We start from the raw sequence: 25,305 nt of genomic DNA, 5'->3' as shown, positions 1-25,305 counted from the left end.
TCTCTGTGCCGCTAAGTAGGAATTCCCCTTAGCCAAGGTCTTAACGTCTCTCTTTTCTAGCCCAGGGACGGAGAAGGGCTTGGAACAGAAGTTTAGTTTAGTTAGTTTAGTTTATTTGATTTGTATACCACCCTACTCCCGAAGGACTCAGGGCGGTGAACAGCCAAACAATAAAATACATAAATATAAAAATTTAAAAACCAGATAAAATCAAATTAAATCATTTTGGCCCAGACAAATTAAAACACCCCAATAATTTAAAAACAGATTTAAAATTTACATATTAAAAGAAGGAGGAGATTAGGCCAAGCCCGCTTGATGGAATAAAAAAGTCTTCACAGCGCGGCGGAAGGTGCACAGATCCGGGATCCTCCGTATCTCTGGGGGGAGCTCATTCCAGACGGTAGGTGCCCCCACAGAGAAGGCTCTCCCCCTAGGGGTTGCCAGCCGACACTGTTTGGCTGACGGCACCCGGAGGAGTCCCTCTCTATGAGAGCGTACTGGCCGGTGGGAGGCTATTGGTGGTAGTAGGCGGTCCCGTAGATAACCAGGTCCTAAGCCATGGAGCGCTTTAAAGGTGGTAACCAAAACCTTGAAGCGCACCCGGAAGACCACCGGGAGCCAGTGCAGCTCGCGCAGGAGAGGTGTCACATGGGAGTGCCATGTTGCTCCCATTACCACCCGCGCGGCCGCACTCTGCGCCAGTTGGAGCCTCCGGGTGCTCCTCAAGGGGAGCCCCATGTAGAGAGCATTACAATAGTCCAGGCGGGAGGTGACAAGGGCATGAGTGACCGTGCGTAACAAGTCCCGATCCAGAAAGGGACGCAACTGGCGAATCAGGCGGACCTGATGAAAAATCCTCCCGGTCACGGTCGTCAAGTGCTCTTCTAAAGACAGCCGTGAATCCAGGAGGACCCCCAAGTTGCGAGCCCTCTCCGTGGGGGCCAGTGATTCGCCCCTAATAGTCAGTGATGGCGTCAACTGATTATATCGGGACGTCGGAAACCACAGCCACTTGGTCTTGGATGGGTTGAGCCTGAGCCTGTTCCTCCCCATCCAGATCCGTACGGCCTCCAGGCACCGGGACATCACTTCAAGGGCATCGTTGGGGTGATCCGGGGTGGAGATGTACAGCTGGGTGTCATCAGCGTACTGATGGTACTCCACCCCGAAACCACGGATGATCTCGCCCAGCGGCTTCACATAAATGTTGAACAGGAGAGGCGAGAGGACCGACTCTTGCGGCACCCCACATATGAGGGGCCTCGGGGTCGACCTCTGTCCCCCTGTCAACACAGACTGTGACCAGTCAGAGAGGAAAGAGGAGAACCACCGCAACACAGTGCCTCCCACCCCTAACTCTTCCAACCGGTGCAGCATGATACCATGGTCGATGGTATCAAAAGCTGCTGAGAGATCTAACAGGACCAGGACAGAGGAGCACCCCCTGTCCTGAGCCCTCCAGAGATCATCAACCAACGCGACCAATGCCGTTTCCGTGCTGTATCCGGGCCTGAAGCCCGACTGGAACGGATCCATATACATCCAGAAGTCTCTCCCTTCCCTCATTTGCATTGTCTCTTTCATCCGAGGATCCAAGCTGAGATTTTCTGCAGAGAAAGGGCCTGCTTTCCCAGTGAAATAGCGCCTTCCCTTAAGACGGGAAACTGTTAAAAAACGAAAGCGTTGATTTCCCTACTGCGTTTCCCTCTGTTATGAGGCGAACGGTGGCACGTATGAAGGTTGTCAGATATCCCTTCCAATCTTTTAAAAAAACAACAACACTAATTTAATCCTCAGATTCAATTAGGCAGAAACCTCTTTATGTCTCCAAGGCTCTGCTCTGGGGGGAACTCGGGACAGTAATGGAAGAGACACGGGATGGAAGGAGCCATATGATTTTTTAACAAGAACGTACAAGATTTGACATTTTTAGAGGGGGGCTAGCTGTCAAAAAAAAAAGTTTCCTATTCCCATCTCCTCAACTTAAATGATGTGTTTAAATTTATTTGCATTTTCCTAAAATACACATGCCAACACGTTTACTGCGCCCCTTCTGTTTTTTTTTTCTTTTTAAATTCTCCAAAACTTTAGCTTTTGAAAAACTTTCATTATGGATTTTTTAAAAGCTTGACAAGAGCCTCCTCTCGTTTCAATCAACTTCTCCCCAACTACATACCTTATTCTCGTATCCTAAAGGAGGCGTGAAGTGGGTGTGGGAACCATCTGACGTTCCATGTCAAGCGATGCGGTGACTTTGGCAACGTTGATAAAAATGACATCTTTTTTGCCCCTGGCAACTGACAAGAAGCTGTCTGCACTCTTAATTGGCGTCAGCAATCTGCCACTTATTTTTTGGGGGGGGGCAACCCCTGGCAGACGCACCGAAGGAAATGAAAGCTTTCCTTGTTCTAAACGTGTCACTTTTAGAAAACGCATCGCATGGCTGAATGCGGAATGGCTAAAAATATCAAGCGATACCCGGAAAAAGAGACAGGGTACGACGATGAGACCTGCAGGATACCGAAAACTTTTTAAGCATTTCAAGAGTTAGAAAAAAAAAAAAGCTCACCTGGAATGCCGGACGGTTCTGTAGGCCGTGGGAAGCGAATGCTTTGCTTTCGAATGGGATCGCGATTTGGCTTTGGAGGAAGAAGAGGAGTGGTATTTCGAAGGAGGGGTATGGGACCGCGATCGGGATCGTTTCTTGTGTTTCTTCTTCTTCTTCTCTTTCTCTTCCTCTCTGGGCAGATCTCTGCATTTGCTTGTAGGCCTTTCGGGCACCTTGGCTTCTAGGACTGGTAACGTCCGGATGCCGGTCAACAGAGCGCAGGGGATATTACTGACCGTCTGAAAGGAAGACAGCCAAGAGTTAGGGTGGGGTTTCTAGGAATCTGGGGGTGGCAAGTCAGCTAGGGAAATCCTGGAAGATCAACACGCATCCTGATACGATAAATAGCTTTCTGGCAAGCAAGCAATTTCAGTCTGTAAAAAGAAAATATCCTCCCCTACCCATTTTGAGAATTGGAAGTAATTTGCTACAGGTTATCAGTCTGAAGTTGTTGAGTGCCACATGCTGGAAAACTCTCTGTTCTACTTTGCTTCTAATTCTTACTATAGAATTTTACAGGGCTGGAAGGGCTGGAAGGGATCTTGGAGGTCTTCTAGTCCAACCCCCTGCTCAAGCAGAAGACCATTCCAGACAAATGGCTGTTCACCTCTTCTTAAAGCCTCACAACTGCTGAATGCAAGCCGTTCCACTGATTGTTCTCACTGTCAGGAAATTTTTTCTTAAGTTTTAGAGATTGGAGGTCTATCTTGGTAAATTTCCATTAAGTTAACCCCTTGTCCTGTCTTTAGGGGCCATGGGGAATAAACAGTAACAGAGTTGGAAGGGACCTTGGAGGTCATCTAGTCCAACCCCCTGCTCACGCAGGAGACCTGTAGTAGGGATTCAAGCTTCAGGTATAAAGAAATGTTTTGATTAACAGAGTTGGAAGGGACCCTGTAGGTCATCCAGTGCAACCCCCTGCCCAAGCAGGAGACCCTACACCATTTCTGACAGATGGCAGTCCAGCCTCTCCTTGAAATCTTGAAATTTAGAGCCCTCTTCCACAGAACAAGTCCCGACTGGATGCAAAGAAATAATCTCTTTTCGATAGACAGCCTGTTTTTGATGAGACACCTTCTGCCACCCAGAAGAGACTGGATAACTCTCTAATTTTACAAGCGTGGGATAAACATTCAGTAGCAATTCCTTGGCCACCTAAAAAAATTTTCATATTCAGAGATGTCTAGACAATTTTTTCTCCATGCTGACTGCAAGATTACAGTTTTGGGAACAGAGTTCACATTCGGATGGGCAAAATGCATAAAAACCCTGGGCAGGTTAAAATGTAATTACCATTTGTTGGAAGGGGTGTGTGGGGGAGGAGGTTGGAGAGGAAAAGCAGCATTTGTTTAAAAGAGTTTCCCAACTTTTATGGAAAGCAATATAGACTGAGAATATATTCCCAAAAAGGAACATTAAAACTAAATCACCGACTCGCCCAGTAATCAGTATTTCTTACTGAATTCAGTCAGTAAATTTAAGCGTACTGATTTAATTTAAATTTAATTACTCGAGTCAGTAATTTAAATACTCATTTAAATTTCTGGCCGAAGCTTTCCAGGATTTTAAAGAAAACTTTCCTGGCGTTATCTAGAAATGCCCAGCAGAGAAGATGGAATCTTTATTAATGTATAATCCTTTCCGTCCATCTGCAGGCAAAAGATCCTTTGATGTTTGGTGAAACTAGGAAATACTATTTCACATCAGATCCAACCGCATTTGTCTTGTTTTGGATCCTGTATTTTTAGCCAAGGGCAGGCAGATGACCAAGTTAATGAAAAGAAGGACCAGGGGTGACATGATAGCAGTCTTCCAATATCTCAGGGGCTGCCCCAAAGAAGAGGGAGTCAAGCTCTTCTCCAAAGCCCCAGAAGGCAGGACAAGAAGCAATGAGTGGAAACTAATCAAGGAGAGAAGCAACCTGGAATTAAGGAGAAATTTCCTGGCAGTTAGAACAATTAATCAGTGGAACAACCTGCCTCCAGAAGTTGTGAATGCTCCAACACTGGAAGTTTTTAAGAAGAGATTGGACAATCATCTCTCTGAAATGGTACAGGGTTTCCTGCCTGAGCAGGGGGTTGGTCTAGAAGACCTTACTAAAGCCTTCAGGTACAGATCTACTGGATCTGTAGATCTGTACCTGAAGGCTTTAGTAAGGTCTTCTACCACTACATGTAATCCTCGATTTACAACAGTCCGTTTAGTGGCCATTTAAAGCTACAAGGCACTGAAAAAAAGTGACCTATGACTATTTTTCACACTTACGACCATTGGAGAATCCCCATGGTCATGTGATCAACGGGTTCATATTTATGCTTGGGCAGGAGGGAGGGGGGGTTGGGCTAGATGACCTACAAGGTTCCTTCCAACTCTGTTAATCTGTCCTGGGTTTTCATGATCCCCTTTTACGACCTTCAGATGAGCAAAAGTCAATAGGGAAACCAGATTCACTTAACAGCCGTGTGACCAGGGGTGAAATGCTCTGGTAACGATGGCGGTGGGTGGTTCGGAGAACCGGTAGCAAAAATCCCTGCCACCTCCCCACACCCAGCTAAGCCGAGCGATCATCAGAGGTTTTTTTTAAAAAAATTTAAAAGCATTTTTTCTACAACCTCTTCGGCTGAAAAAATGCTTTTAAAAGTAAAAAAAAAGCCTCTGATGATCACGCGGCTAAGCAGGGATCGTCAGAGGCTTTTAAAAGCATTTTTTCTACAACCTCTTCAGCTGAAGAGGTTGTAGAAAAAACGGTTTTAAAAGTTAAAAAAAAAAAGTTGGCCACACCCACTCAGTGACAGTAACTCCCCCAACCAAGCCCCGCCCACAGAACCGGTAGTAACGAATTTTACATTTCACCACTGCGTGTGACTAACTTAACTGTGGCGATTTGCTTAACAATGGTGGCAAGAAAGGTGGTAAAATGGGGCGAGACACAGCTAACCAATGTCTGTCACAGCTTAGTGACAGAAATGTTGGGCTCAATTGGGGTCGTTTTGCATTTGCCGCATTCTCAGTTGGTGCTTTTCAATGTGCATTTAGAGCTCCAATCCAGGGAAATGCAGTTAACTTGAGTTAACTTCTTCTGGATCTGGAAATCCCTACCACTAATGACAGCAGGACATCTGAGCCAGCGTCCGATTTCTAGTTCTTTAACTGTGACCTGGAAAGGCTTCATCATTAGGCTGAAATTCCACCATCGCTACACCTTTCAGCCCTGCACGACCTCCGACTGAATGGATCAATAAGAGATGGTCTTCCTTGATGCTGGAAGAGCCGAGGATAATTGCTGGATCCATCAAACGCTTCTAATTTTAGCTGCCTTGGCAGGGTTTATTTTAGAAGATCACCATGTTCGTGAAAAATTTAAAAGCGCCTCTTTTGGGGGAGAAGAAGAAGGAGGAGAAGGAAAAAGAGAAGGAGAAGAAGAAGAAAAGGGTAGGAGGAAGAGAAGGAAGAAGAAGAAGAAGAAGAAGAAGAAGAAGAAGAAGAAGAAGAAGAAGAAGAAGAAGAAGAAGAAGAAGAAGAAGAAGAAGAAGAAGAAGAAGAAGAAGAAGAAGAGGAGGAGGAGGAAGAACGGGGTAGGAGGAAGAGGAGAAGGAAGAAGAAAAAAAAGGGGTAGGAGGAAGAGGAGAAGGAAGAAGAAAAAAAAGGGGTAGGAGGAAGAGGAGATGGAAGAAGAAGAAGAAGAAGGAAGGAAGGAAGGAAGGGAGAAGAAGAAGAAGTTTGGAGTTTTTTGGATTTCTATTCTGCCCTTCTCCCAGGGGACTCAGGACGGTGTACAGCCACATTAAAACACATGAATTTATAAAATTTAAAACCAATTAAAACAAATATATACAATTTGGCCCTCAAATTAAAACACACATACACTCACTTAAAATTCATATTAGGCCAGTCTGACTTGCTGAAACAGGAAGGTCTTTCGGGCACGGTGAAAAGTACGCAGGTCGGGGCTAAGACGAAGCTCTAGGGGCAGCTCATTCCAAAGGGCTGGTGCCCCCACAGAGGAGGAGGAGGAGGAGGAGGAGGAGGAGGAGGAGGAGGAGGAGGAGGAGGAGAAGAAGAAAGTAGGAGGAAGAGGAGAAGGAAGAAGAAGAAGCAGAAGAAGCAGAAGCAAAAGAAGGAGGAGGAGGAGGAGGAGGAGGAGGAGGGTCTACGTGATAAAGGCACCTATGTTCACGCAAATGCGCTCAGCTAGGATGTTCACACGACATGGTAACCTTGGTTGGATTCCGATTTGCTTTGGGGCCATAGTGCAAAGCCATCCTCTTGGGTTCGCTTGATGCTTTACACTTAGAACAACCTAGAACCAGTCCCAAAAGTGCTTTCTCAAGAGGCTACTGGAGTTCCCTGTTTTTCTTTGAAGACATTTTGCTTTTCATCCAAGAAGCTTCTTCAGCTCTGACTGGATGATGGGGGAAGGAAGGATTAATATTCCTTGCAGACAGCTGGTCATTTGCATCCCTTTAGAGAGCTGTTGAGGCCACTTGGGAGGTTTATCTGTATCCTCAGGGTCACCTGAGTTGTGCTCCTGGTTTCTGTAGTCTGCAATTTTTCCTCTGGAAATCCATTCCACTCAGGTGACCCTGAGGACACAGATAAACCTCCAAGGGTTTCAACGACCCTCTAAAAAGAATGCAAATGACCAGCTTCCTACAGGGAATACAAATCCTTCCATTCCCCACCATCCAGTCAGAGCTGAAGAAGCTTCTTGGATGAGAAGCGAAACATCTTCAAAAGAAAAAAAGAAGAAAGTCCAGTTGCCTCCTGAAAAAGCACCTTTGGGACAACCATGACCTGGATGACTGAGAATCTCGACAGACCTAGAACCAGATTAAGATTGTTGTGTGAATACAACTTCTGTTTGTTTTTGTTTGTTTCCTTTAGTGCCACCCTAGATTCCTGCTGCCCGCCTGGAGAAATCCTTGCGTATTTGGTCCCTTAGCCATTTCAAGAAGAATCCTCTTTCGGGGGGGGGGGGGGGGGAGAAAGGAAGAAGAAACGAGCATGACAGTGGTCAGTTCAGAAGAGAGACTGAAAAATCCAAAAAGGACGTAAGTCTGCACAATTTCCAAGCACGGATAAAGCAAGATTTTTCAATGCATGAAAAGAACCGAAGGGGGAGGGGGGAGGAGGAAGAGGAGGAGGGGGAAATGACCATTCCCCCCCCCCGCCTTCCTGAGCAGCATTTTCTGAAGTTTCACAGCAGACTCTCGAGAAAGCTTTGCTTAGGATAAAAATCAAAAGCGGGTCCCCGGTGCTGAGACGTCTGTCAAGGGAGCCGAAAAAGCTCTAATTAAAATGCCAAAACGTTTTGCTGAAGTGTAGAAGACAGAAATGCACGAGAGACATGTCAGGGCAGAAGAGAGGGTAAGATGTTTCATTGGGGGAGAGGGGCGAGGGGGGGGAGAGAGAGAAAGATGGGAGATGGAAGAGAAGTTTATTTCCAGCATTTGAAGAAATAAGTCACGGGGCCTGAGCTCTCCGATTATAAAACCAGTGTCAAAAATGCTGGGAGTTGTAAAGTACTCATTTTAGAATAGAATAGAATAGAATAGAATAGAATAGAATAGAATAGAATAGAATAGAATAGAATAGAATAGAACAGAATTGAATTTTTTTATTGGCCAAGTGTGATTGGACAAGGAGTTTGTCTTGGTGCATACGCTCTCAGTGTACATAAAAAGAAAAGATACATTTGTCAAGAATCAAAAGGTACAACACTTAATGATAGTCATAGGGTACAAATAAGCAAACAGGAAACAATAGCAATATAAATCATAAGGATACAAGCAACAAAATACAGTCATAAGTGGAAGGAGATGGGTGATAGGAACGATGAGAAGGCTAATAGTAATGCAAATTTAGTGAATAGTTTGAGGGAATTATTTGTTTAGCAGAGTGATGGCGTTCGGGAAAAAACTGTCCTTGTGTCTAGTTGTTCTGGTGTGCAGTGATCTATAGCGTCGTTTTGAGGGTAGGAGTTGAAAGAGTTTATGTCCAGGATGCGAGGGGTCTGTAGATATTTTCCCAGCCCTCTTTTTGACTCCTGCAGTATACAGGTCCTCCATGGAAGGCAGGTTGGTAGCCATGGTTTTTTCTGCCATTCTAATTATCCTCTGTGTCTCACTTGTTGGGTTGCACAGCCAAACCAGACAGTTATGGATGTGCAGATGACAGACTCAATAATTCCTCTGTAGAACTGGATCAGCAGCTCCTTGGGTAGTTTGAACTTCCTGAGTTGGTGCAGAAAGAACATTACCCAACTAGGTAACATCATCATTGCTAGAAGGGAGTGGGAGGAGGATCGTGGGTCCTTGGTGCTCTCTGAGCTTGGTGGTTTTTCTTGCAGATGTTTCATTACCCAACTAGATAACATCATCAGTGCTAGAAGGGAGTGGGGTTTGCTGAGTGGAGGAGGTGGGAGAGGCCTATGGGATCCTTGGTGCTATCTGAGCTGGGTTGTTTTCTTGCAAATGTTTCGTTACCCAACTAGATAACATCATCAGTGCTAGAAGGGAGCGGGGTTTGCAGAGGAGGGGGGGCGAGGACTGTGGGATTTTGGTGCTGTCTGAGCTTGGTTGTTTTCTTGCAGACGTTTCAAGACCCTTTTAGGTAACACCATCAGTGCTAAAAGAGAGTGGGGTTTGCTCTCTGTTTATATACAATACTTTGCCCTGCCAGTGATGGTGGGAGCGCTTGGTGGCTCCTTGATTAGACTGTTGTTTAGTGTTAAGCTTACTTGTCTGAGGTTGGCAGTTTCTCGATTGGGCTATCCAAGGCAAGCCACTTATATATAAAGAGAGGCCAACAGTGACAGGTTTCAAGAATAAAATAAACAAACTTAACTTAAATTTATTTGGGGCAGAGGGAGGGGGAAAAAAAAGGTTGATAAGAGTAATAAAAAAAAACCCCACAGCCATCGCAAAAAAATTAAAATAAAATAAATAAAGTAAAACAAAGCTATCGGAACGTCTTCTGGAAATGAAAGGAGTTTTGGGCGAGGAGTCCTTAAAATGTCAAAAGCTGAAGCCTAGAAATATTTTTATCAAGCTGTGTCGAGGGAATCAATACTTTTGTTTGAAGCCAAGGCGGAATTCGGTGCCGCCATCCAAGCGCAAACAATGTCGCTTTCCTTCAAGAAGCATTTAATCGCTGCAAAATCTGATAAGGCATGTTTTTCTTTTCTCTTCGTTTTTTTTCCACACAGATCGGTGACGGGTGTTTCTTGAGCACCCTTTGATGTTCTACGCCTGGAAAAAAGCCGGTGGCAGAAGGAGGGAGAAGAGATGGTCGTCCGGACAGGTGTTCTGCCCCAGCTATGGACCCCACAGAACGCAGCACACACGAAGTCTGTACAAAACTTAATTTTCTAAAATAACCTAGTCTTTCTCAAACAAAGGCTGTTAATAAACTTTCTTAACAGCCTACAAGAAACCGAAGATAAAAGTAATCACAATCTTACTATGGTTGGCAGAAAGCCCAGAAGCAATTTGCAAAGAATCCAAACGCGAAGGAGAGTGAACTAAAGTTGTTCCCTACAGTTTGCTTCAGTCAGCGTTCCTCCTTAAATAGGCTAAGGGAGTGGCCAATTAGCCCCAAGCCTTACTCTTGAGGAGACCTCCTCCTGAGGAGCCACTCCTGCCTTTTGGCAGCTCTGCGTGCCCGTGCATCGAGAAGAGGCTCCTCCTCTTCGTCCTCTTCACTTAAAGGAGCTTCTGGAGGTTCTGAAGGCCCTGGCTGAGTCCCTGCCTCTGGCACCACATCTTCATCAGCCTCCTCGCTGTCCGACGCGAGCGCCAGCTGCGCAGGCTGCTGGCACGACACCACACCAGCCTCCTCTTCGTCGGGATCAGCCACAATCCGCATAGGCCACTGACGGGCCACAACAACAGGGGAGAAGGGAGTCGGCATCTCTTCAGGTAGTCCTCGACTTACGACAGCGACTGAACCCGCTGAGTCACCAGTATTGTCATGTGAGTTGTAACACCAACCCGACCAAATTCGATTTGATGACATTTTGGGCAGTGGTTTGTTAAACGAATGCTGCAGTTTTGTTAGGTGAATCTGTTGTCCTCTATGGGCCATGGGTTGGCGGATGTTGTTTTTGGGGTTTTTTTTTGCTGGAAATGGAAGGAGGTGCCAGTTTCTGGAAGAAAACACCTTGTAAAATGTCATGTGACTGCAGGACGCTGCAAATGGTTGTAAGTGTGGACAGGTGTGCCAGGTGTCCAAAATTTGGCTCCAGGATTGCAGCTCTCCAGACGTCGGAACTTGTAAGTTAGGTTGTAAGTTCTGTTTTGGGGGATTCGTTGCAACTTTGAAGTCACTAAGCAACCAGTCATAAGTCAAGGACTACCTTTACTTGATCAACTGACCTTGTGTGGGGAGCCCACACAGCTGTGGGGTCCTGAGAGAACCTCCTGTTGCCCCTTTAATTAATTTTAATAGGGTCCAGCATCTTGCCTCGTTTCCAATCCTAAATTTTTTAAGATTTTAATTTAATTCTCATGTGCTTTTTTTGTATTTTAACGTTTTACTCAGAGGTGTATTTCAGCAGGTTCTGACAGTTCTGGAGAACCGGTAGTGGAAATTTTGAGTAGTTCGGAGAACTGGTAGTAAAAATTCTGACAGGCCCTGCCCCAATCTATTCTCTGCCTCCCAATTCCCAGCTGATTGAGAGAAAATGGGGATTTTGCAGTATCCTTCCCCTGGAGTGGGGTGTGAATGGAGATTTTGCAGTATCCTTCCCCTGGAGTGTGGTGGGAATGGAGATTTTACAGTATCCTTCCCCTGGAGTGGGGTGGGAATGGAGATTTTGCAGCATCCTTCCCCCGTCACGCCCACCAAGCCATGCCTACCAAGCCATGCCACACCCACCAAGCCACACCCACAGAACCGGTAGTAAAAAATTTTTGAAACCCAACACTGGTTTTACTAGACACGGCCAAGGGTCTTTCTCGGAGGGAGATGGGCAGTTCAAAAATGTATAAAAACAAACCAACAAACCCAATGCACATTCAGCAGATGAATCGTATCAATCGCACACACATTTAAAAGTGATAATGGACACAAACGTACAAACCACACACATTACAAAAAAAAAAAAAAAAGGAACGCGGGCCAAGCCGAAGATGCTGCAAAATATATCAAGAAACCCTTTCTCCCTTGAGGAAAGGGGATCTGCTTCTAGCTGTCAGTCAAGATTTAGCAACAAAGATAAATGGGAAGTTATCTTAGGAAGGATAATGAAAAGCATAAACCAGGAGCGGGGATGAAATCAAAGCAAAGGGGCGATTAGCCGTCCCATTCTTCAACCTGGAGCCCTCGGAGTTAATGCTTGCTAAGAGGTATTTGAGCAGCTCTTTTTGAGTTCTTACAGGCATTTCATGTAATCAATTCTCCCCCTCTGAATGTCAATTATCCCTGGTTTATGAAGGAATGCAGGCCCCCTTCCAACGTCTATTAGATTTGCCAGGGTTATTGACTAGCTTGGGTTGATATACAGCAAATGGAAACTGCCAGCTAAACCCTGGGATGCAAAAGCTGGATAAGTGCTTACTAACATTTATAAACCTGTAGCAAATCAGGATTACTGTGACAGCCCATTACCATATTAGAAAACACAAAGGGAGGAGGTGAGCAGAGGCAGAATCCAAAAGTTTCAAAGGATATATAACTTCGGCGGTAAAGAAGAGCCGCAGTTCTAAGGACGACAAATGTCAGAGCCTGGTTCAAAACCTTGATTCGAGAGCAGGAATCCCTTCCCGACATTTTGCATTTTGCCAAATAGGTAAAAGTCTTTTGAAGTGAGTGGCGTATAATGAATTTAGACCATCATTCACGAGGTAAGGATAACAAGGCGAAGGATAAAGAATAAAAAGCCAACCACTTCAGGGAGTATTTTGCGTATTTTCAAAAAGGCCCTCAGCAAGGTGGCAGCTGCTGATTGTGGATTTTTGCACACTAACTGGGTCTGCACAACATATAGGGTTGGACTAGAAGATTGCCGAGTTCCCTTCCAGATCTATGATTCTATGAATGTCGGTATCTGTTGTGACCCCGATTCCCGAGCCTGTCCTAACAGAAGAAGAGGACTCAGAAGGTGATGGGGAGGAACTGATAAGGCCTCCCTCTCCAGGACCCTCCTCTCTGGCAATGCCTCAGGTTCCATCCGAAGGCCAAGAGGAACAGCCTGGGATATGCCAGGAGGAAAGCATATCGGAACAACAACAGATAGGGAGCGAGGATGATGAATCCTGGCTTGATCCCAGGCAGCGTCGGAGGGAGAAGCGCGCGCAGCAACGAAAGAGGCGTGGGAGGGCCAGAGATTGAGCTGAGTCACTGGGCCACACCCCACAAGGAATAAAAGTGGGTGTGATTGCTCTTCAGGCTTTGTGACGGTCAAAGTTAAAAACCTGAGAGTGACATCGCGTTACCTGAAATCTGGCTTGTACATATTTGGATTGGACCTTGGCTAACTCTTGCTTCGTGGATTACTTTTTTGCTACTGGACCGGACTGAGGATAAACTCTCTCTTGCTGACTGTGAGTGAAAACTGACTTGGCAGGCATTTCGCAGTTTACTGCCAAAACTCTTATCTGCAAGGGATTCTAGTCTGATTGCATAATAAAACCTTGGCAGGCGTGCCTGGTTGTGTGTTTGCCTGTGTAGGGAAGGGGGGACAAAACAGTATCATGCCATGGTTCACACAACACGCTAGGCTGTTCTGGTAAACTTGCAAGATTTGTTTCTCTTGGTACATGCTTATTTATTTATTTATTTGTTTGTTTGTTTATTTAGTCATGTTTATGTTTATATTAGAAGTGGAGAACCTTTGAGAGCTGTATGCAATGTAATTTCATTTTAATGTATGCCGATTAGTGTACATTCAAAGTGACAATAAAGTATTCTATTCTATTCTATTCTATTCTATTCTATTCTATTCTATTCTATTCCATTCCATTCCTTTTGCTTCTACTTCTTTCATTCTTCTACTTCTTCCTCTTCATCTCCTCCATTCTATTCTATTCTATTCTATTCTATTCTATTCTATTCTATTCTATTCTATTCTATTCTATTCTATTCTATTCTATTCTATTCTATTCTATTCTATTCTATTCTATCCTATCCTATCCTATTCTATCCTATTCCATTCCTTCTCTTATTCCCTTCTCTTCTTATTTCTACTCTACTCTGTTCTATTTTCTATTCTATTCTCAAAATAAAAACTCCATCATATATTTTATATATGCGAATGTCATCCATCCCCTGAGCTATTCACAAGCTACTGCACATGACTGATGAACATTTTTTTTTTAACAAACGTATTCCAAAACTATTGTTTTAAGGTGTCTAGAAAATATTCCGGGGAAGAAAAATCCATCATCAAACGATGAGGTTCTTCAGCCTCCCTGAGACAACCTCACTTATCTTGTGCTCCTTCTTCCCTGCCTCTTCTCATCAAAAGCTGTTATGTGGAGAAGATACCCACACAAGATTGTCTATACCAGTGGTTCCTAATGTGGGGCCCACACCCCACAGGGGGGCAAACTGATTTTTTTTTTTGGCGTAACATTTTTTATTTTTATTTCTCATAAACATATTTAAGTGTACAGTCTCTTATCCATCATTAATCATTGATCATTCATCTTATCCTTTAACTTTCATTTTTATTTGTTCGGGGCTGCCTTTTTACCATTTCCTCTTCTTTGTTTTACAGCAACCTTTCCTCTTCTTCTTCCCTCCTCTTTTTTCTTCTGTCCCTTTCTACTTTCTTTATTCCTCCTCTCCTCCCCTTCCCTTCCCCCGCTCCTCTCTTCTTCCTCCCTTTCTAACCCTCTGTCCTAATCTTCTTTCCCCTCCCTTTTCTTCCTCTCCTTTCCCCTCCTTCCCTCTCTCTGCTCCCCACTTCTTTGTTGTATCCATTTTCAATTTAATCTAGAATGGTATTCGAGCAGCCCCGATTTTCTATTTACATATATCTTCATTTCAAATTCTTTTTTGTTTAATAACCACATCTGTTTTATCATTCATGTACACTTTTATAGTAACACTTTTTCTCTCCCCCCCCCTTTTCCATTTACCCAGGCGTCATCTGAGTTTCTATTCTTTTTATTGTCTTTTCTCTTATTTGTCTTTTCTCTATCCACTTCCTTTCTCTATCTTTATTTATATTTCTTTTCTAACCAATCATAAAAACTTTCCCATGTCTTGAAGAGCCTTGGTAGTACAGGGGTTTAAGGCACCCTGTTATTAAGCTTATTAAGACCAGCTGCCTGCAATTACTGCAGGGTTCGAATCTCGCCAAGGCTCAAGGTTGACTCAGCCTTCCATCCTTTCTAAGGTAGGTGAAATGAGGACCCAGTTTGTGGGGGCAATAAGCTGACTTTGTATAAATATACAAAAGGATGAAGGCTATTGCTGAGCACATTGTAAGCCGCCCTGAGTCTTCGGAGAAGGGCGGCATATAAATCAAATTAAAAAAAAAACAAAAAAACGTCAATTCCTCTTTTATCTTTTATTCTCAATGTTAATCTATTCATTTCTGCACATTCTAAAATTTTCTTTATTATTTAATGGGGGCAATTTGGAACCTTGTTTAAACCAAGTTAATGGCCTTTTAGGCTTCCTCCGCATGAGTAGAAGTTCACTTTTTGAATAGTAAGAATTATATGTCACCGGGGGGGGGGGGGGGAGGGGGAAACGGGATTTTAGAGATGCTTAGGTGGCGTATAGCCAAAAAAAGGTTGAGAACCATTGGTCTATGCTAAGGTTGTCTCATCTCTCAAGAGCTTGAAGACAAGGAGTAAGTCCAGGTCCACCTATCTTAGGACAAGACAAGGTTTCAAAGATTCCACCTTCAAGGAGAACTTGACGGACATGCAGATCACACGTCTTGCTCTACTTGGAATGCCACTCTAAACAGCAACCGTTGCAAACACTATTTTGCCACCTTTGCCAGAGAAGTGTGTCTTCTCCAGTTTCAGATCCAGGCCCAACTCCCAAAAAAGAAGGCGAGTTAAGTCTCTTTTACTGTCATAAATTCATCTAAATTGTCAACAAGGTGCACGTTCTAATTCTCAACCACATCTGATGCACCCCGCGTCATCTGTAACAAAACGACCAAACTTGAAGATTGTTCCACTCAAAGAACAAGCTCTCAAAATAGTTTTAAACGAAATGAAGAGGGAAGGAAGGAAGGAAGGGCGGGATGGGTGATGGTTGACAGGGACCCTTGAAATTTGTTAGTGGGCTAATCATATACAATTGAATATGTCATTCACACCAACCGCTTTAAATTACAAGAATTGTTGCTTGGGATCAATTAAAGATATTCATTATCTTTTGAAATCTGCATTTCCATGTGCTTGTTAATAACCACAAAGAGTGCTATTAAAAACACAAAAGCTATTAGAGGAGATTTAAAACAAAGAAGCCTCATTTACATACAATTCCAGTTATTTTTAGTAGAAGCATCACATTTTTTTTCTCTTCTTCTTGAAGCCTCCGATTCATGGAGAGTATAGGAATCTCTCTCAACAACCACCTGAAGGAACGTCATTCATAGCTCGGAAGCTATCTCTGAATTGATAATTCAAACCATCCATGGACTCACAAGACTTAAGCTAAGAATATTAATCTTTTTGGGCTTTAAGCACTTTACTCCAAAATACCTAAGGCAGATTGTCTGCCTGGATCAAAAACAAAAACAAAAAAACAACCCACATCAAACTTATACACTAAGATGCTCTCGCTGCTTTTCTGCGTACAAGAAGTTTTAGATTTAAGTCACTGGCCTCTGATTTATACTTCAATCCTTAAGCTGATGTGCTTTCACGAGCTTAGAAAGAAGTGATGGAAATTTTAATTGAATCGGATTTTCCCGTCCCAGGAAGGAAAAAAAAAAACCCCAACCCTAGGTTTTAAGATATAGCTCTGTCTTCATTACTGGGAAACAGACGGCTATAATATAGATCCTCCCAGCAGCCGTCACATTCTTGCTAAGATAATGTTTATTCTCCCCTGGTGATGGAGAATTTATGATCCTTCTACTGAGTTTGCTCAAGATGTCATTACCCAAAGATGTGTTGGAAGTTTCACACCGGAAAAAGAAAAGACCTCTGCCCTAAGAGCAAAACAACGGCCCAAACATGAAAGAACAAGGGGGGTGGGGGACCACCCCTCAAGAATCAAATAAAATCAGAACAAGATAATAAGGAAGCTCAGGGCTGTGAAAAGAGTCCCTGAAATTGAGAACCAGAAAATGATGTGGAAAAGTGACGCGGTGGCTCAGCAGCTAAGACGCTGAGCTTGTCGATCGAAAGAGTCGGCAGTTCAGCGGTTCGAACCCCTAGTGCCGCGTAACGGGGTGAGCTCCCGTGACTTGTCCCAGCTTCTGCCAACCTAGCAGTCCGAAAGCACGTAAAAAAATGCAAGTAGAAAAATAGGAACCACCTTTGGTGGAAAGGGAATAGCGTTCTGTGCGCCTTTGGCGTTGAGTCATGCTGGCCACATGACCACGGAAACATCTTTGGACAGCGCTGGCTCTTCGGCTTTGAAACAGAGATGAGCACCACCCCCTAGAGTCAGGAACAACTAGCACGTATGTGCGAGGGGAACCTTTACCTTATACACATATAATCATAGGATTCAGATATCAGGGTCAGGCCATGTTCTGCTTAAACACAGATTGCTGAAGAAACCACTGGCTGGGTGTTTACACATTCGGTTAGCAGCTGGTTGCTACACAATGGTTTCCATTGTGATTCTCCAAGTTTTTGGTCCATGAACTAAAGAAACTGTCAGAAGGCTGAAACCAATCTCGCAGAATTAGATACCAGGAGATCTCAGCTCCAGCTTTGCAGCAGCAATTCAAACCTGATAACCCATCCAACAGTTTTATGGGCATCTTTGCCAAAGCTTGCAGAGCAATTAAGTTTAAAAGACTTAAGAGAAGGGCCTTTTTTCTTATCAACACAAAACACGCCTGCAGTTTAAAGCTTGCAGTTAAATCGAGTGTAATCAAGATCCAAATGATTTCTTAAGCTGACTTTCCAGATGCGATCCAAGGTGAATGGTTCTGCCTTTCACACGGTCTCGCTTTTTTTGATGTGTCAAAGGTCACGGATCTCGTGCCTTTGGCTCAAGAAACCACAGGAAAAGAATCCCAAGGATTTGCCATTAGGAACATTCGCACAAAAATATTCTGGTAAGCAAAATTTTCTCCCCAAAGAGCGAGTTTAATTATTGGTTTTGTTGGCTTGCAAAAGGAAGAGGCACTGGTCAAAATGCCCAGAGATTAGATGAATTCTTTTGGGATAGGAAACAAACCATGATCCTCATGACACTCTTTCATGAAAACTAGAAATATCGGCTAATCTTTTTGAGGCATCTGAGCCCCAAGGTAAGTCATTTTTGGATTCTGACAGTGATGCTGCCTGGGGATGCTTGGACTTGGGAGGTTAAAGCATCCATGGGAGCAGTTGCTTTAAGAGGATCTTTTGGAAGTATGTTGGCCTTAATCTTAAATATGTTGAAATTAAGGCTTGGTAAAATTTAACTAGGGTCAGAAATGTTCTATATCTTGGGTTGGGTCTGTAAATGTTCACTGGGCACATGATATAAAGCAGGATTTCTCAACCTCTGCAACTTTTCTTCTCTCTACATATCAACGACTGCATCTCAAAAGATCTCTCTGTTAAAATACTGAAGTTTGCAGATGATACAACGATGATTGGTCTCATTCAAGACAACGATGAATCTGCATACAGACAGGAGGTTGAATAACTAGCCTTGTGGTGCAACCAGGACAATCTTGAACTAAATACACTCAAAACTGTAGAAATGGTGGTGGATTTTAGAAGAAAACCTTCTATACTACCATCTCTTATAATACTAGACGATACAGTATCAACAGTAGAGACCTTCAAGTTTCTAGGTTCTATCATATCTCAAGACTTAAAATGGTCACCTAACATCAAAAATGTCATCAAAAAAGCACAATAAAGAATGTTTTTTCTGCACCAACTCAGAAAGCTCAAACTGCCCCAGGAGCTGCTGATCCAGTTCTACAGAGGAATGATTGAATCTGTCATCTGCACCTCCATAACTGTCTGGTTTGGCTCTGCAACCCAACAAGACAGACACAGACTTCAACGGATAATTAGAACTGCAGAAAAAAACATGGCTACCAACTGCCTTCCATTGAGGACCAAAAAGAGGGCTGTGAAAATATTTACAGACCCGGACATAAATTGTTTCAACTCCTACCCTCAAAACGATGCTATAGAGCATTGCACACCAGAACAACTAGACACAAGGACAGTTTTTTCCCGAATGCCATCACTCTGCTTAACAATTAATTCCCACAACACTGTCAAACAATTTACTAAGATTGTATTACTATTATTCTTCTCTTCTTTCTTAGTATTTATCTCTTCCCACTTATGACTATATGTTGCTTGTATCTTTCAATTTACATTGTTTTATTTGTTTCCTAGTACGATTTGATAGTTTATTAGTAACCTTGACTATCACTAAGTGTTGTATCTTTTTATTCTTGATGAATGTATTTTATTCTCCTTATGTACACTGAGAGCATATACACCAAAGACAAATTCCTTGTGTGTCCAATCATACTTGGCCAATAAAGAATTCTATTCTATTCTAATTCTATTTTAAGATGGGTGGACTTCAACTCAACGTCAACCTCAGCTTGGTGGCCACGGAATTGAAGTCCACCCATCTTAAAAGCTGCCAAGGTTGAAAAACACTGATCTAAGTTAAAAGGAGAGAAGTACTTATTGTTCCACTTGGTTGAACTTGGTTTGACATAAAATGAGTGGACTTCAACTTCAGCTTTCTGGCTGGAGAATTCTGGGAGTTAAGGTTTATCCATCTTAAAAGCTATCAAGGTTGAGAAACACTGATCTAAGATAAGGACAGAGATACTTATGATTGGGTTGGATGCAAGATGGATGAACTTCAAGTCAACTTCAGCTTGTTGGCCAGGGAATTCTGGGAGTTGAAGCCCACCCATCTTAAAAATTATCAAGGCTGAGAAACACCGATCTAAGACAAAGGAGAGAAGTCCTTACTGCTCCTCTTGGTTACAGTAGCTTGGAAACCAACCACCACCCAACTTTGACTAGGAGAATCTGTGCCTACCAGTATCTCTCCCACATACTTCCGAAGCTTTCCCGTTATAGACACGGAAGAGTGGGCACTTTGCAAAATGCCAACTTCCCTGCCAGCCTCCAACCGCAGGCAGGGATGATTAAATAAACAGATCGGAAGAGCCAAAGTACCACCTGCTCCTTCGGGGTTTCGGCTATGACTGATCATCCCTTAGAGGGAGAGAGGGGAAAAAAAATCTTATTTCCTCAATACAGACTATTTTATTTTTCCTCCTAATGAGAACGCTTGGACAGCTGCTGCCAGCTCTCGGATGCCAAAGATCAAGCACAATACGCTTTTGTTCCTTAGCAATTTAATTTGAGTTCTTTCTGCCCTGGTTTTTGAGGCTCCCAAACTTGTTTTCAGGAGCCACGTTAGCGCTAGCAAGTCCCCAAGTTTCCCGGGACAATTATTGAGAACTGTAGTTCTTAGGTTGCTCCTGGCAACACTACGTCCCCATAGCGTTTTTTTCCCCCTTTGCTTCAGATCCCAGATCCACCCTTTTCTAAACAAGCAAGATGAAGAAAAGCAGTAATTAATAAATCAGAAGCTTCTATCGGTTCTAATGCACCGCCTCGACGGAATTAAGGGTGACGCAAAGTTAGCAAAGTGAGTTTCTTGCCTCCGGTTTTCAAAGCTGTTTCTTGCCCGGTACATGCTGAGGGCTAGAAACACCCTCAATACTTGTTCAAAAATAGTATCAGTCCCACTGTTGGCTTTGCTTTTAGCATGCAATGTTGCCTGAAATGCCTGACCTCGACTGGAAAAAAGAAAAGAAAATTCCAAATCTTAAAAAAGAAAAACAACAACTCCAGGACTGAAGAAGATGCGGAGAACACAGCCGACGTTGCAAGTTTTTTAACGGACGGACGTTTGCGAGTTTTTTTCAATTACGGAGTCTTAAGTAAATCTTAATAACCCTTTGGAAGGGGAGGAAAATTCCTCATTTCATCTGGCATAAACGCATTTGTTTACATGTCTATGGATTTATCCGAATAGGCTCCATTACTGCAAGTGCGTTCTCCAATACGTGAGCATTTTTGAACACGTCTTGGTGTGTGCCCCCCCCGCCCCCCAAGGCAATGCTGCTCCTTGAAAAATATGTTGTGATCCGGAGGGATAATTATACTCCGGATCAAAGGACGTGTTTGGGAAATGCAAATAATGTATGCTTTTATTAGAAATGCAAATCTTAGCATTTCCCCCTCCCCCTCCCAATAGCTTAAAAGGTAAAGATTCTCCTCGCACATATGTGCTAGTCGTTCCCGACTCTAGGGGGCGCTGCTCATCTCCATTTCAAAGCCGAAGAGCCAGTGCTGTCTGAAGACGTCTCCGTGGTCATGTGGCCGGCATGACTCAACGCCAAAGGCGCACAGAACGCTGTTCCCTTCCCACCAAAGGTGGTCCCTGTTTTTCTACTTGCATTTTTTTTACCTGCTTTCGAACTGCTCAGATGGCAGAAGCTGGGCCAAGTCACGGGAGCTCACCCTGTTTCACGGCACTAGGGATTCGAACCGCTGAACTGCCGACCTTTTCGATCGACAAGCTCAGCGTCTTAGCCATTGAGCCACCGTGTTTATTTTGTCCCCATAGTTTAGCAAATAGAAACAAAACTGCCCTTTAAACATGGCCTCACTTTGGCGATATCAGGAAGATTAAGCCGAGTCCATTTATCACAATTCCTTACATCCCCAAAGACCAACGTGTCGTTCATTTTAGACAATTTTTTTCCTTCCTTTCTTTAAAGAGTTACTCCTTACTCAATTTCAGTCAACGTTAATGTTTTCAGCAGTACTGGTAGCTCTCCCATTGCCTGCCCTTAAAAACAGCCTCTTGGCAAATTTTGTCAGCCTTACTAAGGTGGACCCAGATGGGAAACATGAACAGAGGAAGTAATTCTACTTTATCGTAAAGCTACATCAATAGAATCTTGCAAGTCTGAAAGTACAAATCTCCCATTGTCTCCTTTACAACCTGAGAAACTAGGAAGGGTCCCTTCTGAGTTTCTTTCTTCACCTATTATGCAGCTGGAGGCCATGCCTTCTCTTATCTGGCTGGTCCCTAAATAATCATGTGGTTTTGCTTCATCTCCCAAGGCTTTTCCCACATACCATTACAGCTATGTCCTTTACAGGATGAGAAACTAGGGAGGATCTCTTCTGAGCCTCCTTCTCATCCATTATGAAGCTGTGGGGTATGCTGTCTCTTTGTCAGAGCTCCCACAAATGTCCTAGTTAACTCATGAGCCTCTAATTAACTCACCAGCCTCGAGCCAAGTTTCAAAAGAAATCCAGTTATTTATTAGGAGCAACATGTCGGCGGTTTCCCAAGTGTAGTCAACTCTGCCACACGTAACTTCCACTGAGGACCTGTATACTGCACGAGTCAAAAAGAGGGCTGTGAAAGTATCTACAGACCCCTCACATCCTGGACATCAATTGTTTCAACTCCTACCCTCAAAACAATGCTATAGAGCACTGCACATCAGAACAACTGGACACAAGAAGTTTTTTCCCGAACGCCATCACTCTGCTAAACAAATAATTCCCTCAACACTGTCAAACTATTCACTAAGTCTGCATTACTATTACTATTAATCTTCTCATCGTTCCCATCACCCATCTCCTCCCACTTATGACTGTAACTTGTTGCTGTATCCTTATGATTTATATTGTTTCCTAGTATGATTTGATTGCTTATTTATACCCTATGACTATCATTGTACCTTATGATTCTTGACGAATGTATCTTGTCTTTTTATGTACAGAGAGCATATGCCAATAAAGAATTCTCTTCTTTCTTTCTTTCTTTCTTTCTTTTTCTTTCTTTCTTTCTTTCTTTCTTTCTTTCTTTCTTTCTTTCTCTCTCTCTCTCTCTCTCTCTCTCTCTCTCTTTCTTTCTTTCTTTCTTTCTTTCCCTCTCTCTCTCTGTCTCTCTCTCTCTCTCCCGAGGTCTTTCCCACACACCATTATAGTCACCTCCTTTACAGCTTGAGAAACTAGGGAGGGTTCCTTCTGAGCATCTTTCTCCATCTGTTATGCAGCTCTGGGCTATGCAGTCTCTTTTCCCAACGCTTCCCTTGGCAGCATCTCTTTGCCCCCTCTCTCAAGATTTCCCCCACCTGCCATCACAAATTCCCCCTGTAGTGTAAAGAGTGTCTTCTTTGCTCACCTCCATGTTAAAGGCACTTTCCTCCATTTTGTCAACTTCCATGTCTGCCAGTGGATTCTTCAGGTTCTGCAAAAAGAGGGCAGCTTTTCTCTTTCGTTCCGCTTGAAGCTGTTTCTCTTTCGATTCTTTGGAAGCCTGGGCTAGTTTTTCTCTTGCTGCAGCTGCCAATCTGTCTTCTAATTTCTGTTTTGCTGGTGGTGGTGGAGGAAAAGAGAAGAGACTGTCGTTTAACTTAAGACCTGTTTCTTATGCCAAGCTGCATTATTGTCTGAAAATCAGGCAACTTTAAAAAAACAAAACACATACACCCCCCCCCAAAAAAAATTACATGGCCTTTTAAAGATTGCTTGGAAAAACACCTTAAAAATATGTAAGAGGCAAAACAAAAGTTCTTTAAAAGAAAAAAAGAATATGAAGTGCTGTGACTGCTCTAAAAACATCAAACAGCGGAGATTTTCAAAGACGGCTTTTCATTAGCTAACAAAAGACATGATAAAGAACAAAGGACTAAGGGGAAATAGCAAAGATGAGGCTGCCATAAATTCTGAGAAAAGATTATCAGGGAGTGGGACAGAGACTAAACAGAGAACAAATCCCACTCTCCCTCCTGGCACTGATGATGTTATTTAGTTGGGTGATGAAACGTCTGCAAGGAAACCACCAAGCTCAAGAGAGCACCAAGAACCCTACAGACCAGGGGTGAAATGCTACTGGTTTGGGCTGGCAGAAAAAAAATGTAAAAAAAAAAAAAAGTTCCGACGATCAGCTGAGCGATGCGCGATCGTGATAACTTTTTAAGAAACTTTTTTTAGCATTTTTTAACTACCGGTTCTCTGGAACCGGTAGTTAAAAATGCTTTAAAAAAGTTAAAAAAAAAAAAAAAAGGCTCCAACAATCACACCTGTGCCCCACGATCGTCGGAGCCTCTTTTTTTTTTACTTTTTAAAAGCATTTTTTTACTACCTATTTGCCCAAACTGGTAGTAAAAAAATGCCTTTAAAAGGTAAAAAGAAGGTTCTGACGATCACGCAGCACAGCTGCAAGGCGATCCAACTGGTCAGTCCTAGAGGAGATCAACCCTGACTGCTCTTCAGAAGGCCAGATCCTGAAGAGGAAACTCAAATACTTTGGCCGCCTAATGAGAAGGAAGGACTCCCTGGAGAAGAGCCTAATGTTGGGAAAGATTGAGGGCAAAAGAAGAAGGGGACGGCAGAGAACAAGGTGGCTGGATGGAGTCACTGAAGCAGTCGGCGTGAGCTAAAATAGACTCCAGGAGGATGGTAGAGGACAGGAAGACCTGGAGGAACGTTGTCCGTGAGGTCGCGATGGGTTGGACATGACTTTGCGACTAACAACAACAATCTACTGTCTATCTTTTTCTGGCTCTCATGCAGAACTGTTCTCACCATCTCCTATGAAGCTAAAGGCTGGGCTTAATTTATCTTTTGCATCGCAAAAATTCAAAGAACTCGACTCTGCCCTAATGCCAAATGGACAAAGCAAAAGGCAACTACCTCCAACGCCAAGCAGAGACTCAAGGTTAAAGGAAATTTAAGCATCATGCAATCGAGGGGAAGATTAATTGGGGCACAAATCGGAAAGGCAGGAAACAATGCTTCCGAGAACTAGTTTCTAAACTAAGTTAAACATTCTCGCAGATTGCCGTCACATGCGCCTTTCCTTGCTAATTATTTCTTATTCTAATTATTTCTTAGTTGGTGCAGCTCCCTGCCTCTTCCACGTTGGTTACAATTGCCATGGAAATGTTTTCTGCTTACGCGGACATTTTCCGACGCTGTGCTAGAACCGAGCGATGGAGACAGAAGGGAGGTTAGCATGCAAATACCGTTAGCTGTACGCTCAACAGCTTTCCTCATCGCTGGCTGTGCTAATTAAAATAGCCTGTGTGTGTTTGTGCGTGTGACAAGTGCAAGATGTGCGTTTAAGCCATATCATGTTACGAATGCTTCTCTTAGCCTGGCTTGCTGATTAAAAAAAAAAAGACCACTGGTTTTATCAGGCAATGGTGCTCTCCAAGTTTTTAAGTGTGGATGGACGGTGAATGAGGCTTAAATCACTCAAGAGTGCCTTGTGGAGGAGTGAATGCATGGTCCCGGTAAGTCCATTTGCAACATAGTTGGCGCTGCTGGTTTTTTTGAACATAATGGAGGAGAACACGCAGGAGGAAAACTGCCAAGAACCAAACCAACGCAGCTCTTGGGAGAAAAACCTGCATCTCTTCACCTTCCGTTTCCAGGCTTTCAAGCAGAGACCAACCGTTCAGGGCCCTTGACACGACCTGCTTCTGAATCGTTACTTGGTTGGAACTATAAGTAGCAATTAATTAA

General features: G+C 43.5%; 1 protein-coding gene across 8 annotated transcripts in view; it reads right to left on the bottom strand.

Annotated features, from left to right (window-relative positions):
* SFSWAP (splicing factor SWAP) overlaps positions 1 to 25,305 on the bottom strand; it is a 124,091-nt gene that overhangs the window by 23,557 nt on the left and 75,229 nt on the right. For all 8 annotated transcript variants that reach the window (XR_011600836.1, XM_070951295.1, XM_070951296.1 and 5 more), the window contains 2 exons: positions 22,958 to 23,148; positions 2,573 to 2,850 (listed from right to left, as the gene is read on the bottom strand). Coding sequence is in view for 7 of the 8 variants with exons in the window: in XM_070951295.1 (XP_070807396.1) it covers positions 2,573 to 2,850; positions 22,958 to 23,148 (469 nt within the window). In the remaining variant the exon portion in view is untranslated. The remainder of the gene's footprint in view (positions 1 to 2,572; positions 2,851 to 22,957; positions 23,149 to 25,305) is intronic.

Source organism: Pituophis catenifer, unplaced genomic scaffold (genome assembly GCF_029215685.1).
Source record: "Pituophis catenifer annectens isolate HBS135680 unplaced genomic scaffold, rPitCat1.0.hap2 SCAF_10, whole genome shotgun sequence".
In the NCBI taxonomy this organism is placed as follows: domain Eukaryota; kingdom Metazoa; phylum Chordata; class Lepidosauria; order Squamata; family Colubridae; genus Pituophis; species Pituophis catenifer.
The sequence above is the reverse complement of the archived record's forward strand: the minus strand, read 5'-3'. Positions and strand labels throughout refer to the sequence as shown.